Below are 18,141 nucleotides of genomic sequence, written 5' to 3'. Positions count from 1 at the left end.
CTCAATATTTTCTTTGGAGCAGGTGCATGTGGGAACGCAAACAACACCAAGAAGGACCAGTGGTGGACCATCAAGCTTGAACATGAGCACTTCAAAGGAGGCAAGGTTGTTACAGGTCACAATTGAAGTGATTCTTCTGGACAGTGATAAGGCTGACACCAAGGCCACAGTCCCTAGGTCAGTTAAATAAGTTATAGTCCGGAGAACACAATTCAGCAAGCTGTGTGAGTGAAACAAAGATCCTGTTAAAAACATAAAATCCAAATCAGTGGAGGAGATAAAGTCATTTAGAATAAATGTTTTGTTGGAAATGGATCTTCCATTCAGAAGAGCCATCTTAAACTTTCTGTGCTAAGTTATTACTGTGGGTGGTATAGGAAATTCGGTTTTGGTCCACATCTTTGTTAAATTACTATTATTCCTGATATGCTTGTTATTTTGACAGACAAATGTGAATATATTTCAGTGATCTTAGGCAAGGAGAAATAGTGCCATAAATATCTGAACTTCTAATTGACAACTGTGGAGGAGAGTCATACAGCCTTTATTCTGTACATCTGTATGTTTTAAGATCTGCTGGTTTAAGATGCCAGTGAGCTTTGAGCGGGATAAGGCAGTGCTAGCAGTTTGAAAATTACAGTTAAAACACACATTTCCAAGATGTCCAGAAGATACCTATCTACCTATAAAATGCAATTGCCAAAATACTATTTTGTGTGTCAAATACATGTATTATAAATACTGCCCATCCCTGGATGGAGGAAATTTGATTTGTTTAGAGTCTTATGGGACAAATTTCTGTTATTTATAGTACCTTAAATACAAAGAAATGGTGAAAGGGGGGGGGGGGATGAACCAACAAATGACTAAAACTGCTGAAAAGGAGGAAGAGGAAAGGGAGGAGGCTGTGTTGTGTGTCTTTTTTGGGAGTTGCTCCTCAGACAGAAGATAAATCTGCAGCCAGTGTATTGTGAGTGTGTGTGTGCGTGTCTGTCGGTCTGTCCACGAAGGGATGTAGGAGCCTACAGGCAAATACCGAAATGTGCTGTTTATTCAAAGAGTGGGAGTGGCTCAGGAAACCGCCAACAGAAGCTTCCCGAGGAAAAGGCTACAGACGATTCCCAACCGTTCAATAGAAGGAAATGAGCCATATGGGCATGGGCCTGAGGGAGACCACTTCCAGCTCAGGGGCCCTGATGTGGGGCCACCCACAGGAAATATGACATTTAAATTTAACATTTTATGCACTTCAGATATTTAGATGATCAAAACTGACAGTACAATAAAACATTATGTCAGGGACTGAATAAGATTATCTAGATAAGAAAGAAAAATTATTCAACTTCCCAGTCGATCCCAGTCTTCCCCAGCCGCATGCTAAAGTGTCCTTGGGAAAGATGCTGAACCCTGAATGGCCCCTAATATATTGAATACATGAATTGGAAGTTGCTATGGATAGAAGCGTCAGCTAAATGACATGTAATCTAACTTCAACAACACACAACACAATCTACAGCCATCTCTTACATTTTGATTACTATATAGTATGTCTGCATATCTCCACTGCTGTTAAACTACTGTAAATTTACAGTTTGACCCACATTACACTTTGCATTCAGTTCATCTTTGTACATTATGTTCAACCTTTTGTTAAATCTCTGTTAATCAAAAGCTCATTCAAATTTTTGTAGTTCATTTGTCTAGTCCACCAAGGCAGCACAGATTAGTCAACACACACTAAAGTTCAAGGCTGAAAACTTGCTATAAAGCAAGATTATAGAGCAGATTTGACCGAAAGTCAAATAGAACTGTATATTCTGTTAGAGACTGATATATTTCGGACATCTAATAATTAATGCCAGTAACCTATGTTCACATTGGTTTCACATTTCCATTTTTTAACTTTGCTCCATACTGTTATTCTACCTCACACTTTTTGCCGATTTGCATTTGTACATTTTTTTATTAATTTACTGTGTATTTATTGCAATTGTTACTATTTTATTGAATGCTGATTGATTAACTGCAATTATAGTTTTTCTGCCTGGGCTGCATGTGTGGCGAACGTGCATCATGAAATGTCTTGCTTTTCATTTCGGCCACCATGTTTATAAGGTTAGAGTTGTCACACTGGCCTACCTGAGATGCACGTCTCCAGGTGGGACTCCTGCACGTGAGCCGGACTGTTCTTCCAGAGAGTTGAGGCCTATTTTCTTCACATACCGCATGCAGTTCACAGCAAAAGAGTGAGTTTCAATGTCTATATCTGTTGATTATGTCACAAACATAAATACTTGAAACACTTCCTGTACTTCCTAACCCTAACCCTCAAAGCAAAAGCCCACTAGCATTCCTGTTGACTGAGTCCGTTCATTTGTTTTAACAAGATTTTTAGGTTTTTGCGAGTCTGGAAGATGCACAGCTTCATAGTCCTGGCATTTAGTTGAGTATATAGCCTCTCTTTTATTAGAGGATATACGGTAGTCATACCAGAAACTCCAGCTTGGCTGCAGGCACGCAGCAGTCACGCTCTCTGTGAGTGAACAACAAACGCCCACAAAACAGATCAGTGACACAGCCATCACGCAATGCACACACACCTTGTGTACAGGTGTCTACAATATTCAGTCCTCTCTTTTTGTAAACTAACCACAGATTTGTGACTGTCCTGCTTTTATGATAAGACGTGAATTAATCACAATCACTGTCCTGCTACTATTAAAGATGAAAAACTGATCATAGACATTCAACTGTCACTGTCATTACGGACATATGAAAGTACAACTGTCTGGTTGTTATTGCAGAAATCTCATCTTTTCACATCTAAAACCTCTCACCAAATGCCTAAAGGACTTTTTTAGTGCTGTTTCCTTGCAGAGTATGAAAAAGCAGTGTTATCCCTTTCCAGTTGCAATTGCATAGCTTGAAAGGACTAATTCCATCTTCATATCAAACTTAGTAGTAATAAAAAGGTGAAAATTTCAACATCACTCGAGTATTTATTCAAAGGATTCACATGACATTAAAGCACATCGTAAATTTTCTGAACTTACAAAAGAGCTGTATGATCTGATCTGACAGCAACATCTCTTCTCTCAATTCAAACACAGGACCTTCAAAAATAAGCTTCCTGCATAACATTTCCCCCTACTACCACCCAACTCACGAGAAAAGAATAAGTACAAGCAAACACATACACACAAAAAATTCCACCACTAAATCCTGCAATAAGACTAGCCTTTAAATAAAGCCTCAAATTGGCCAGCTGCTTTGGAGACACTCCAAAACATTTGGTACCTCACAACTAAAAACAACACTTTGTACTCTACAGGTAATGTTTTCTCTGTACATGAGGGTTTGTGTAGATGCCTCTTCCTCCTTCCTCCCTGTCTGGTAACCCTTACTCTGTGGCAGGGCTTAGGTCATCAGACGAATGGAAGCCCAGTGTTGAGCCCCTGTGTTCGTGCTCGGAGTATGTCCTTGTCATGAAAACTGGATCTGTTGTACAGTGGGAATCTGGAACACAGCAACACAGTTTAGTTGGAGATAGTGGGAATCATTCTCAATCATCCATCAGTAATGTGAGCTGCCACTGCCTCAGTAGGGATTCTACCTGTTGATATGAGGTGGTATACACCATGACGTTCTGCTGCTGTCCATCGGCTGTGATAATCCCAGCTGGCAGTGGATTTGCTGATGAAGGAAGAAAATGTAGATTAATGAGACTGAACTTGGAACACCAAAGACAAATTGACCAGAGCAAAGAGACAAATGCTGAACAAACTAGAATGAATTCTAAAATATTTACCATTAAAACCTGACAAGTTGTACTTACTGAAGCCATCATCTGTGAGATCCTCTCCCAGGCTGTCTCCCACCGCCACCCCAGGCATCCCCTTCTCCCCCTTCATTGCCTGGAATAGCACCATATGAGCACAAAGCATTGTTATGTACACGTGAGCACAAGAATACAAGGAACTAAAGAAGAACATGGCGTCATCTGTTAAGAAACTAATCCTTATTTCAGGCCTTTCCAGTGACATGAGTAAAGAAATGAAGAAACGTGAGTGTGTTTAATAAAACCAGATTAAGCATCAAACCAGGTGTATTTAAAAAAATTCCTGCTTCACAAAGAATGTTCAAATGAATTTGACCACAATAGATTAGGTCTCGATTTTCATCCAAGTGTCTGTAAGCCCAGAAACTCACATTCAACTCGAAACAAGGTTATCAACTCGTGAACTCGGCTCTGGAGGAGGACAACAGAGGCAGTGACCAGAACATTATTTACCTTGTTTGAAGAAGTGGTCACCATTTACTTCCATTGTATTGGATTTGGCTGCAATGCTGTTTACATAGTGGTGAGTAAATAATGAGTGAATTTAAATTTTTGCCTGGCAGATCTACAGAGTTCAGTGCATGTCATGCTCCAGTTTTTTTAAAGCTAGAATTATCACATAGATAATGTGACCTTTGACCACTGAAATGTAATCACTTCACCTTTGAGTCCAAGTGACAACTCATCAAAAGTTGAAGACATTCCCTTAAGCAGTCTTGAGATATTACATTAAAGAGGCCAAAAACATGTTTTTTGAGGCCACTATGGCCTTGACCTTTGACCACCGAAATCTAATCAGTTAATCAGAGTCCAAGTGTACATGTTTGCTAAATTTTAAAGAATTCCCTTGAGATGTTCCTGAGATATTACATTTACAAGGCAAAATGTGTTTGAGAGGTCACAGTGTTTGAGGGGCCACAAACTCTAATCAGGTCACCCATGAGTCAACGTGAATTGTGCCAGATGTAATAAAATTCCCTGACGGAAGTCCTGATAAATCACAAGAACGTGAGGTCACTGTGACCTTAACCTTTGACCTCTAGTCCTAGTGAGCGTTTGTACCGCATTTGAAGAATTTCTTCAAATACCTCTCTAATCGCTACTTTGAAGAGTTCACGCATAGCAAATGATCACTACCGATTGAGGGAGCTGCCATCCCAGTGTAGTGAGCTTGGTCAGCCTTCCCCTGCCTAAGCAAGCTCGCTGCCATTAAACTCATCATTCCTCTGGGCAGTGTGAACTGTGAACGTGATTTCTCCACCATGAAAAGGGTAACTCAACACTCATAACTGCTTTTAGCAATATAAATCGACCCTTAATTTTAGAATTTACAAAAAAAAAAATCATCTTCACTTTTTGTAGGTTACAACAGACCTCTGTGACATGATGAAAGGAGGCGACAATTTCCATACCATGATGAAACTTTTTTCCAAACCAAGTAAAAAGGTGTAGCAATGACTCGTGCAATGTTCATGATCATCAAAAAACTGCATTGTATCTCACCTCTCTGAACTTTTGCAGGTAGAGCTTCAGCGGCTCCACATACATGTCAAAGCCAAGCGTAGACATGGCAAAAAGGATGTCCTCTCCATTGATGGTCTTTCTCTTCTCCTGATGGCAGCGCTCGCTCGCCTCCGATGTGATGAAGCTGATGAACTCACTAACACACTCCTGCACACACTCTTTGGCATCTTTTGCTATCTGTGGACAGACAGACACACACACATTACAAAATAATTTTGTCACGATACCAACATTTTTGTTTTGATACAGATACCAAGTAATGAATTTCTATACAGATACTTTTTAGATACTTTTAGATAAAAGGAGAGTTGCTGTATATGAGCCAGTGGCACCAGACTTCTGTTGGAAAAAAAATGGGTTGGAAAAATTATGGGGATACATTTGTCATAGCAGAGGGTTTAATTATTTTGTGAGGCTACCAGTAGTATGCAAGATAATCATGGGTTTGGGCTTCATCACCATAAAATGCCGGACTACTTTTTTTTTTTAGCATGGAAATAATTAACATAAATTACATTGTAAGTCTATTTGTTTTGTTTGTTTTCATGCATGCACGACAGGTTTTTGACAATGGATAAGTAGCCTTCATCTTATAGCATTAGGATATTTATAATTTGGATTATTGTTAAGATCAAGATCATAACTCGTTAACTTTAATAAACTAACGTCTTATTACAGATGTACATGTGACAGCTGCTGCAGTGAGAGAAAAAAACCCGCAAATCTACATGGAGGCCCTGCAGGCCCGCCAGAATGGAGTGAAAGCAAAGCGTTGCACACACAGGAAATTTACAGCTTGAATTTAAACACTGGCCAGGAAACACTGGTCGCGGAACAGCCGCTGTTCAGCCGTGCTCTTCTCTGCGATTTTTTCCGTGTTCCTACCAGAATATACTGAAATTATCTTTCAGCACAGTTTCAATGTGTATCTGTGGACTATGTCACAAACAGAAATTCTTGCAACACTTCCTGTAGGATACCTTTTTCCTAATATAAAAGCACTCCAACTTTTTGTAATACATTTTTGGGGCTTTTTATGGCCTTTAATGGATAGGAGAGCAAGCTTGTGAAGGGGGATAGAGAGAGAGAGTGGCCATGCATAAATGGCCACAGGTCGGAATCGACTCTGGCTTTACCATCCAAATATGTATGAAAAGATCCAAATTGAACACTGTAAGCAGACTACAGTACTTGAACACTAAAACCGATTTATTTAAACAGTATTTGTATAGGAACGATTCTGTCCCAAGCCTTTTGATCCTTCCTCACCAGGTGAGGAATACTGGTTAGCATTAGCACCAAATTAAATGTTTGGTACTGTGTAGGGCTTTAACAAACGGTGTAAATGACCTCGTTTAGAGTATTATTTATTTATTCTAATAGCACTCAGTAGAGTAGACAGCATCTTTGCATCAGATGAACAGGGGTGAAAAACATGTCTTTTAACAGTTAAAGATATGGACATTTGATCTTCACTGTAAACATATTGAGATGTTTGCATTTGCATATTGGTTGCACATTCCGCTGGTAAAATGTTTTGTATTTTTTGGTAATAATAGGTTTATGGCTAATGGCTTCACTACACTTCAAAATATGGATTTGTGACATGCACTCTATGCATTAAAGGGATAGTTAGGGATGAGGAGTCTCAGGCAACAGTGTTGCAGCAAAATCTAATACAATTGAAGGAACTAGTGATCTCTTCTTCAGATGTAATAAAACAACAGAAAAAAACATAACATGCCTCCATATTGTTCGTGTCGTGTCATCCAAGTGTCAGCAAGCCCCCACATTCATATTCGACTTGAAACAACATCATTTACACCTCGTTTTTAGCCTAAAAGTCCTCTGATGGCCTCTTCGGAGGCACCTTCACATACGCACGTGTGGCTATGTCCACTAGCATCACCACTTCCAGTAGTTAAGTTATGCGTGTGCCCTTATCTTAAAAAACGCTGTTACCTACACCATCAATTTACACCGGGGCTCATGTTTACACCACCTACATCTACTGTATTAAACTATCAAAAAATTATAATACACGTGCCAATTATGTGCCATCAGAGTGAGGCTATACTGTCATAGAAGTTAAGAGAATGATTTAACAACAAGTTAACTCTGAATAAGGCAAAGAAGTCCACATCACTTCTATGACATCATGAGGATTTGACAGTGGTGGAGACACACCATATCTTATAGTACGTGATATTAAACTATCCGCTGTTACAACAGAGGATGACGCTGGACAAATTCCTGCAGAACAACCCTGAGGCAGCAAAAGGATGGAGAGAATTTAGTTCCAGTGCCAAAATATTCAATAAGAATAAAAGTTCAAGCGTTTTTTTCCCATATGGAGTCAGCCTATCTGTACATGACTTACAACACGTCTTGGACACTTTACTCATACTTTGGTAAAACATTGGTTAAATTCTCTTTAAGACAATGGCAAAGATGGTAAGTCTCTCTATGATTACCACTCAACAGAATAAAACACATCTACATTTAACCAGAGTGCATCTTGTTTGCTATTTTACCTTTTGCTTGAATCTTTAATCTAACCTGGGCCGCCGGTACGTGCAGGCGTGTCTTCTAAAGCAAGTAAGGTGGTAGGTCGATCAGCAATTAAAATGCTCACAACTAATTTAATTTTCAACCGATTTTAAAGCCGTGTATTTATGTTACAGAATGTTTGGTTACACTAAAAATGCAATATACTTGATCGTTTAAAGATAATGTCATAATATTTCTAAAACATTGGATTAATTTACCTAAAGTAATTCGATTCTAAGTACATTCTTTTTTCTTACTACATGTAAAATGGCTGCCAGGGAGTTAATTCCAGTATAATTTTGCAAATAAATGAAGACTTAATTCATAAAGAAAAATACATTAACACAACAAATGCTGTTATGCGTCTTCAGTGACTGGTAGGCTTCATAATGTTTACACATTGACAGCAAAATATTAGAGATTTGCTTCTACGATATAAATGTAATTAGAATAATTAGCTTGTGACTATTATAGCTTTATTTTAATTCAACAACGATCCTCTGATTTCCAATCTAATACCGGCAGTGTTGATGTTTTAACTGGTAAATTCTATCTTGCAGATCAGACAAACACGATGAGAAATAATAAAGTCTCTTGATTTCTTTTATTAGAAAAATGCTATATATTGTCATCCTGACTTGTGAAATACAATTATCGATATGCTGGCACCAAATATCGTTTGATATTTAGATAGTCTATGCCAGTTTGACCTGCCAGTGTCACCACTTCATGACTCCTTCCTGCGCTTATCACAGGAATGAATGTAATGTGAACGGAAGTTAAGTGGAAAAAGGTTGAAGATGCGGGATAACAGCGGATAACAGTGCAAGAACTGTCTGGTGAAAATAAAATGTCTCTCCCTCACAAACCTTTCCAGTCTGAGGAACAGCATTCTTCATGATACGAGCCACATTGGCAATAGGTAGATAAATGTCCTGTTCCCTGTAGTTCTCTTTAATTCCGCCATCGTCATGGTCATTCAGATTCTCCTCTGCTTCATCTACAGAAAACAAACACACAGAGTCAGCAGGTCTTCACTTCCTACAGTGATGGTTGTTTTTATACCAGCTCCTCACCATCTTGAGACTGGAGAACATAGTGACTGGATGCCATGTACTCTCCAGTGATGCCCAGCTGGGAAGCGTCGGTGGTCGTGCCGTCTCCGTCCATCTGTAATGCGAACACACATCATGCACACATTGACTTCTGTATACAGGAGAAACTTGGGAAAGAATCATTCCTATACAAATGCTGTTTAAATTATTTGGTTAAAGTGATCAAGTAGTCCACTTACAGTCTACATTTTGGGTCTTTTCATGCATGTTTGGACAATAAGTCATTCTTTTAACCGTTTTTACTGGCTCTGTGAGTAATTTACTGCTCCTCTCTGTGTCTCTATCATTCACGCTGCCAAACGAATCGAGCCAAATCAAGCGTGCCCTGCCATCTCCTCCTGCTCTCCATACATTGTGAAAGTTTACAAATTCTGCTTTTACCCAGTCTGAGTTAGCACGTGTCTGATGACACTGTGTTTGTGTGTGTGAGAGTGTGTGTGTCAGCAAAAGAGATGAGAATAATTAATGAATCAAGGCAAGCAGCTATGAAGATTTTACTCATTTAAGAACAGTATCGTTTATTATGTGGTGATCAGTGTTGATATCATGGTGGTCATTTGAAACAACAGTGGGGGGGGGTGGGGTTCTCTGCTCACACATGTTCACAACAGCAACAAATTTTCCCATGGATTCAGGAGAGGGGTGGTGCAGCAGGCAGAGGCAGGATGTCAGCTATTAATTCCGCTTTGGAGATCACATGATTTTGTTTACTTGCACATCAACACCGGCATCTGCGCTTATTCCAGCAAAATCTCTTTGACATTTTCGTCTATGTCTTCTTCATGTGTGACACCGCTTTTTCCCCCCCTGATATATTTGTTTTCCTTTTTTCGTCTGTCACGAGTTAGAAGCATCATCAAACCCCCCACTTGCTCATGGTGTATTTTATTTTATTTGAAGAGGGATTTCAATTAAATAGTCTTCAAATTATATTAATGTGACATGAGTCTCAAGCTTGTTTTGCACAGATACAGCTAGTAGAAAAGGCCTTCAGGAGATACATTTTACTCTTACACATTGTGTAAAATTCAGAGCCTGTACATTTGTACTTTTATTTGAGTAAAGAGGTTGATTCGGTACTTCTACTTTTACTTGAGTGTTTTTAAACACAAGTATCTGTACTTCTACTTGAGTAAAAAAATATATAATTTTGCCACCTCTGAATGCAACCTCATCATGCACAAGTCACTTGAAATGTTAATATTCTTCCAAATCTGTATCCTTTAAGGTGTTTGATTGAGCCAGATTCTTTCTGCAAGCCCCATCATGTCATTAGAGTCATATGGAACTATCTTCAATGTTAAGAATAACAAAAAGAGTTATGTCATACTGTTAATAAAATTCTTCAGTTACTACAGCCATAGAACACTTAAATCCTCAAACGAACTCTCAAACCATTTATTTTCAATTTGGTGGAGCGGCCAACCCTTACAGTAATCCACATTCCTTTTGTTTTGTCTGTAGCTGTTAACGTGAGGGACGACCCCCTAACAGGACACTATCGTTCTATTTGCATTTTAGATAAGCTTGTTGTGCAGCCGGATTCTGAGGACTAGCATATGAGACCCCCTCTTCACATTGTCGACAGTTCGGAGGGTTGTGATGAAATGCGTAAGCGGGCTCCGACACGACAACTACCTATTTGTACAGCTTTAACCTGGGCAATGACTCTTTTCGTTAGCCACACGCTAAACACATTGATCTATGCTTAGCTATCCTGTGCTAACCAGACTAGCTTATGCCTGGCGCGGGTAAGCGACATGTTCAGCTAACTAGCCACTTTACTGGTCTCCGATGAACTAAGTTAATGAGTTGAGTGAGGAGAGACTATCGATGGGCTGTTACCTTCTGCAGTTAACCAGTTCAGCTACAGACTGTCCACTGAACAAATTCGCACACCGGAGCTGGTGCCAGCACAGACCGCGTTGGCCTGTTCATTGTCGTCGGGAACAGAGCAAGACGTGGCCCAGGCCGAAATTATAAAGACTTATTTTTAAAGTTTCAACCACTAAATACTTCCTGATAAGCAAACCTCGTTGACTCAGACAACAAATAAAAAATCAGACAGAGACGGACATTTCCATTCGAGCTAACGAGAAATCGGTTAACAATCATTGGCCGGAGCCAGGCACAAACCTGCAATGAAGCCCTGGTTGGTTACCTCCCTGAGACGGCTGTTTGGTTGGACAGAAAATGGCTGCGGAAGGACCAGTCCCAGCGCGGAGCCGCGGCTGCACTACCGCCTGTAGCCGAGAGGAGGCCGTGCTGCTTTCATGAACTTCTGACAAGCTCCGAACGCAGAGGTGTAAAAATAATCCGGCAGTCGAAGCATATCGAATTAAGTATACGAGTTCAATTGTGTTTCCAATTGTATATTTTGCATGTTGTTTATTGCAACAGTTAATGTCAGGTTTCGCTGCGCTCTGAAATGACAGAATAAGGATAAAGTACACACATAACATGCATTCATTATTCAAAACTATGATCATTTAGAGCCTTTACACCGCAAATAGTTCGCGTGGTTGTATCCCCATTGCAGGCATACTACAACGAAGATTCTGGGTAAAACCTTTCACATAAATCGAAGATCAGAAGATCGCTGTGTTGTAATCCTCACATTTCTGACGGCATATGAACGCATCTCTTCTAGTTTCCCTCCCGTTCGAAGCGCTACTCGACTGCCTCTGTGCTGTGTGTGTGTGTGTATGCGTGCGCGGACGCGCGTGTTCACGTGTACGTGTGTTACCGCGCATGTGATGTATTAATGTTAATGTATGCTAGTCGAGGTTTGTGTAGAAAACCCTTGTTAAAGATCTACACGAAGTTGGTCTTTTCGGATCATAAACTAACGAAACGTCGATAAAACACAAACAACGCCTCCTTCAGATCAGAGTAATGTATATAACGAGCTAAAGCATTCATTTGATCAAAACGAGCAGAAATCCAAGACAAAACATTGGTCTTTATGTGCAGATGGCAGTCACACGAGTGGGCAGGGACCGTCTACAAAGTGCAAATACACGTACTGAAAAAAATAATAATATAGACTTTACCTGTAGCATCTACTGTAGGTATAAGGTCAGCAGGGTCTTCCTCCTCAGGTTTTGCACAACTATATCTATTCCTGTTTCAGTGCAGATACAGTCAGTGGCGGCTCCTGCCAAATTTCTCGGGGGCAATCGTTGCGATGATGGTTAAGATTATCTGTTTAATGGGTAAATACACGAATCCGTGTTGCTGTGGTCCCTTTAACACGGAGTCCTGCTGTTCACATCACATCTCTTGTTGTAATGAGCATAAAATGTTAATTTTTCATGATGTTTAAATGCAGTCTCATAAACTCTGGAGCGAATCAAACAAACACTAAGTAAACTTCATGTACTGATCAGGGGTCTCATTTATAACCGTTGCTTACGCACAAAACGGGGCCTGAAATGTGCATACGCCACATCTCACGCAAACGTTTATAAACTTTATAAAAACAATTAATAAAACTTGACGGCAAAATGTGCGCATTTCCACGCAAACTCTGACCCATGCGTACGAACGTTTTGGAGACGGGAAAGTGCCGATGCAGATGTGAGGTGGTGAACTGAAGCCAGATTATTGATCCACTTCATCATTGACATTAAAATCAACCGCTTTAGTTGTGCTCGCGCGACATATCTGTTCCACACGAACCTTGTAATTTAAAAATATATAAAACAACTTACAGTAAATTACGTTCAGATTCCATTAAACAGCTGTGATGGAAATCTGGAAATACAAGAGGCTGGAAACACCAAAGTTATCTACGTGTATTTTAATAGGGGCTTTCTGCAGAAAGGATCAACACAGAGAGTCACAAGGATCTCAGAGTGAAGATGCAGGACACTCAAATACAAGCATCTTGCCCGCGATTCTGCTTTCTCCGCTTGTTGTTGTACCCGTTGAATGTCGGGGTTCGGGGGTGAATGATGATGGTCTTCATAGCCCCCCCCCCCCGCACCCCTCTCTTTCTCTCTCTGTCTGACTGCTTGTGTGCTTGTAGTGGATGGGCAGAGGGGGACATTTAATTATGTGATTGGGAAAATTGGGAAAAGTAAAACCAGGACAACAGAAGGGGAATATGGGATGCATATTTGATAATATATACATATCAAATATGTCATTTATATCGTTTAAAATCATTTTTCAGTGTGTTTCCTGGCGCTATACGCTCGAGGCAAGCGGAAAAAATAGACTCGACGCCGAAACCATCGGTGCAGGGCGCGAGGCGCCCTTGGCGCTGCGCGGCGCATCGCAGCCTATGTGAACGGCACAATTGAGTAACAGGGGGGCGTAAAGGAGGCGCCTGGCTTTCCTTGGCGCGGCGCGCCGTGGCGCTGCGCTTCCGCGTCCTGTGTGAACCCGGCGTAAAACAGCTCAGGTCATAAAGTCTTTAGACAGGGATGCAAATTCACAAGGATTCAAAATGCATCATCATCAGCACTGTAGTGCAAAGCAAACTGCCATTGTTGTGGACACAGGTATGCGTCGCAGAAGGGAGTAAAGACTGATAAGAGCCGAATAAACAGCCAGTACAACATCATCACATTCTTCATCACAGAGAGTTATTCAGGGCAATTGCCTTTTAACAGGTCCAATGCCCTTGTTTGCTGGACGTCCGAACAGAATCTTAAATGGGCTCAATCCATATTTTGGTCTAATTTTCATTCTCATCTGTATGAGAACAAGCGAGAAAGATTTAGTCCATGACAATCCAGTTTCCTTATAAAATTTAGCCAATTGTTTCTTTGTAACAGTTTAGGAATATTTTAAAATTGCCGTTACTCTCTTAGGGGGGAGGGATTTGCCCTCTGCTGTGATCACATGCCCTAAAAATGAAACTTGTTCATTTACAAACTGCAATTTTTTCCAGGCTTGCTTTGTGGCCTTCTGCAGCTAAATGTTTTAAATGAGCCACAGAATCCTTTTCACAATATTCTTCAGTTGGAGCACAAATCATTACATTGTCAACATATCGTAAAAGTGCACTTCCTGGTGTTATCTCTAATGATCTTAAGCTTTCTTTTAGTGCCTGGTTGTAAATGGTCAGTGATTCACAATAGCCCTGACACAGGCGTGTGAATGTATAACTGTCTCTGTTGAACTCAAATGCAAACCAGTATTGGCTGTCTTTATCAATTCGAACGCTGAAAATGCATTTGCCAGATCAACAGAGAACAATTTACTATCCTTCAGAACTTGCTAAAGAATTGTTTAAGGATTTGGAACAGACGGAGCGCGTTGTTGTACTGCGGCGTTGACAACTTACAAATCTTAGATGAATCGCAAATCATCAGGTTGTGATTGTTTTAAATTAAACCCACATCATGATTACCTTGAGCCCTTGAAATGTTGTTTGTATAATGTAAATATACATATGCATATTGGGCATCTGTATGTGTGTCTGGTACCAGTTAAACAGCCCGAAAGTGTGAACAACAGATGTAAATCATTTTCTAAACACTTTCAAAAATAGATTCTACTGAACCACAGGATCTGATATCTTTTCCCAAACGTCAGCATTGACACATTTTTGTATCCACGGCCCCAAGTCTTGCCATTCATCATTTTTGTGTTTTGACAGCAAGACATGTGAGTGTGAACCAGGAACGTCAAAAAAGGAAAGCATCCTCTGAACATCTGTGAAGGAACTGAGAGGGTGACTTATTTTCTGGTTGGAGTAAAATTACAGAAACAGCACATCTATGTTCATTCCAGAACATGCAACTTAGCGTTAAATTCTCTTTCACACAACTTTCTTCACAACTTTCTCTAAACCATCTTTTTTCAAATCCTGAATCTTTCCCTTTGTGTTTGTGTGCAGTGCAGTGTAAATCTGGACTGTGATTTATGAAGTGAACATTGCCTTCAGGTGTGCATGCACAAGGTGTTATAATTCAGAATTTTCTTTTATGTACGCCATTTCTGGATTTTGTGCGCATGTACACTTTTAGTATGAATCCCACGCACTGTTTTATCAATCAATCAATCAAATTGTATTTGTATAGCCCATATTCACAAATCACAATTTGTCTCATAGGGCTTTAACAAGGTGTGACATCCTCTGTCCTTAACCCTCAACAAGAGTAAGGAAAAACTACCAAATAAAAACATTTAACAGGGTAAAAAGAAGGTAGAAACCTCAGAGAGAGCCACATGTGAGGGATCCCTCTCCCAGGACGGACAGAAGTGCAATAGATTCCACGTGTAATGGAGAACATCAGAAAGATAAGGGTATTTACAGCGTTGATTAGAATAAACAATTTGTAGCATAATGGAAGGTCAATGAATTGATGGATTATTAGTAATGGTCAAGTATCTTTGGAGAAATATTATATATCAAGCAGTCTTGTTGTAATCATAGTCCATGGTCAGCAGCCACCACGATCATGATCCACCATCAAGATCGGATGCCACTATAGTCCACAGTCATTGTCCACTGCCGCCATCAGGATCCACCATCAGCTGCCACCTCAATCGTGGTCCACCACCATTATCAGATGCCAACACGATACAAGATCCGCCATACAGGATCAACGATGACGATCTCTGATACCCGATCCACAGGTCATTTTCCACAATGTGGCCGCAGCCGCGGTCCTGGATCTGCGGACGATAAGGCAAAGGGACTCCGGGAAGAAGTCAAGTCAGTAACATGTATTGATGAGATATTCATTTCTTTGATGTGATCAGGATTGAGAAGAGGAAGGAGAAGCTGGGAAGAGAAGCTCCGTGTGTCATGTGTCCCCCGACCTTCTAGACCTATAGCAGCATAACTAAGAGCAGGTCCAAGACAAACCTGGACCAGCTCTAACTATAAGCTTTATCGTAAAGGAAGGTTTTAAGCCGACTCTTAAACATACAGATGGTGTCTGCCTCCCGAACTGAAAGTGGGAGATGATTCCACAGGAGAGGAGCTTGATAGCTGAAAGCTCTGGCTCCTACTCTACTTTTAGAGACTTTAGGGACGACAAGTAAGCCTGAATTCTGGGAGCGCAGTGCTCTAGTGGGTTGATAAGGTACTATCAGCTCTTTGAGGTATAATGGTGCCATATTATTAAGGGCCTTGAAGGTGAGGAGGAGAATTTTAAATTCTATTCTAGATTTAACCGGAAGCCAGTGTAGTGAGGCTAATACAGGAGAAATGTGGTCTCTTTTCTTGGTTCTTGTCAGGACACGTGCTGCGGCATTTTGGACAAGCTGCAGAGTCTTTAACGACTTACTGCTGGAGCCTGATAATAAGGAATTACAATAATCAAGTCTGGATGTAACAAAGGCGTGGACTAGTTTTTCTGCATCTTTTTGAGAAAGGACATGTCTGATTTTTAAGATATTACGCAAGTGAAAGAAGGCGGTCCTAGAAATTAGTTTTAAATGAGAATTAAAGGACAAATCGTGATCGAAGATCACTCCCAAGTTCCTGACTGTTTCATTGGCAGCAAGGGCAATGTCGTCTAGCACAGCTATATCGTTAGATAATGTATCTCTAAGGTGTTTAGGGCCAAGTATTAGAACCTCTGTTTTATCTGAGTTTAATAAGAGAAAATTGCGGGTCATCCAGGTTTTTATGTCCTTGACACATGCTTGGAGTTTAGTTAATTGATTACATTGTTCAGGTTTTATTGACAAGTATAACTGGGTGTCATCCGCATAGCAGTGGAAATTTACCGAGTGTGTCCTAATAATGTTTCCTAGTGGAAGCATATATAATGGAAGCATATATAATGAGAATAAAATAAACTCACACAGCTGATTGGCTACAACCTTTTCAAGGACTTTAGACAGGAAGGGGAGGTTGGATATTGGTCTGTAGTTGGATAAAACCTTCGGGTCCAGGGTGGTTTTTTTGAGAAGGGGTTTGATTACAGCTAGTTTAAAGGACGGTGGTACATATCCTGATGATAATGAAAGATTGATTGTGTTCAGTAACGTACTATCAATTAGGGGCAGAATTTGTAGGAATGGGATCTAAGATACAAGTTGTGGGTTTAGAAGATGAGATTATTTTGGTCAGCTGATCAAGGGTGATCAGAGAGAAGCTGTCTAAATATATGGTAGGATTCTCAGCTGTTCCTGAGATTTCTGTTCTTGATGGTGTATTAATACCAACTGAGGGCAGGAGATGGTTGATTTTATTTGTAATAGTTAGAATTTTATCATTAAAGAAGGTCATAAAGACACTGCTATTCAGGGATCGAGGAATACTGGGTTCTGTTTCCTTTTTGTAACCTCTGAACTGATCACAACGTCATTTTAGACTTTAGGTTATGTTTCCTTAAATCAGTTCAATCAATCAAATTGTATTTGTATATTCCATGTTCACAAATCATAATTTGACTCATAGGGCTTGACAAGGTGCCACAACCTCTGTGTTATGGTCTGCACCCAGGCTGCTCCTTCCTCCTCTGTGTGTGTGTGAATGTAAGTCTGAATGATCTTTGACTGGTGTGGCATATCTGTAGTGAATGAGGCGGTGTGTGATTGGCCTGGCAGGTCTGGGAATGGGCCTGTCTTCTCCTCTGCAGGTTCCTGGCACACCTGGAGCTGATTCTCACGAATCACCTGAAGCAGTATAGGAACCATGGTCCTCCCTCCCTCCATTTTTGTATCTTATTCCCCCCTGTTTATCATCTGCTGATATACTGTTTTTTTGGTAACTAGCTGTTATGGAGTTGCGGAGCTATGCTTGGTGAACATGAATGAGCCATCAGAGAGGTAAATTAAGCTCTGAACGGACTCACCATAAGCATGGCAGAGTTCAAAACCCAGCTTGGCTCCAACGCTGTGGTAGCTCCCTCAACCACCGTCTCACCAGCCGCAGTTCCTGCATGAGTCACTCTGCCCCTTGAACCATATGTCCCCATTCCAGAGCGATTCAACAGCAAGTTAGGAGAATAGAGTGCCATCCTTCTGCAGTGCTCTTGAGTTTTGACAATTTAGCCGTTAACATATGCTTCAGATAGAGCTAAAATTGTATAAATGATACTCATGGGGAGGGCTAAGATGCGGGGAGCAGCAGTATGGAAAAGCTCCGCTAAAACTAGTTCCTCTTGTAACCATATGAGAGCCTGGAATTTTGGGACGAAG

The 18,141-nt window shown here is 40.5% G+C and overlaps 1 protein-coding gene across 2 annotated transcripts; it reads right to left on the bottom strand.

Moving 5' to 3' along the window:
• Positions 1-3,107: 3,107 nt before the first annotated feature.
• nfyba (nuclear transcription factor Y, beta a) lies at positions 3,108-11,313 on the bottom strand. Of its 2 annotated transcripts, none has more exons than XM_034578713.1 (7): positions 10,873-11,153; positions 8,989-9,082; positions 8,782-8,912; positions 5,342-5,539; positions 3,836-3,914; positions 3,614-3,693; positions 3,108-3,516 (listed from the first exon to the last, which is right to left on the bottom strand). In XM_034578713.1, exons 2-7 carry the CDS (start codon positions 9,080-9,082, stop codon positions 3,484-3,486), a joined length of 615 nt encoding a protein of 204 aa, XP_034434604.1. In that variant the 5' UTR covers positions 10,873-11,153; the 3' UTR covers positions 3,108-3,483. The 2 variants fall into 2 exon arrangements, with proteins under 2 accessions (XP_034434604.1, XP_034434603.1); XM_034578712.1 differs by lacking the exon at positions 10,873-11,153 and adding an exon at positions 11,164-11,313 and having other exon boundaries at positions 3,109-3,516.
• Positions 11,314-18,141: the final 6,828 nt, after the last annotated feature.

The sequence above is a fragment of the Hippoglossus hippoglossus genome, chromosome 23, assembly GCF_009819705.1.
Source record: "Hippoglossus hippoglossus isolate fHipHip1 chromosome 23, fHipHip1.pri, whole genome shotgun sequence".
NCBI lineage: Eukaryota > Metazoa > Chordata > Actinopteri > Pleuronectiformes > Pleuronectidae > Hippoglossus > Hippoglossus hippoglossus.
This window is presented reverse-complemented; position numbering and strand designations above follow the sequence as displayed.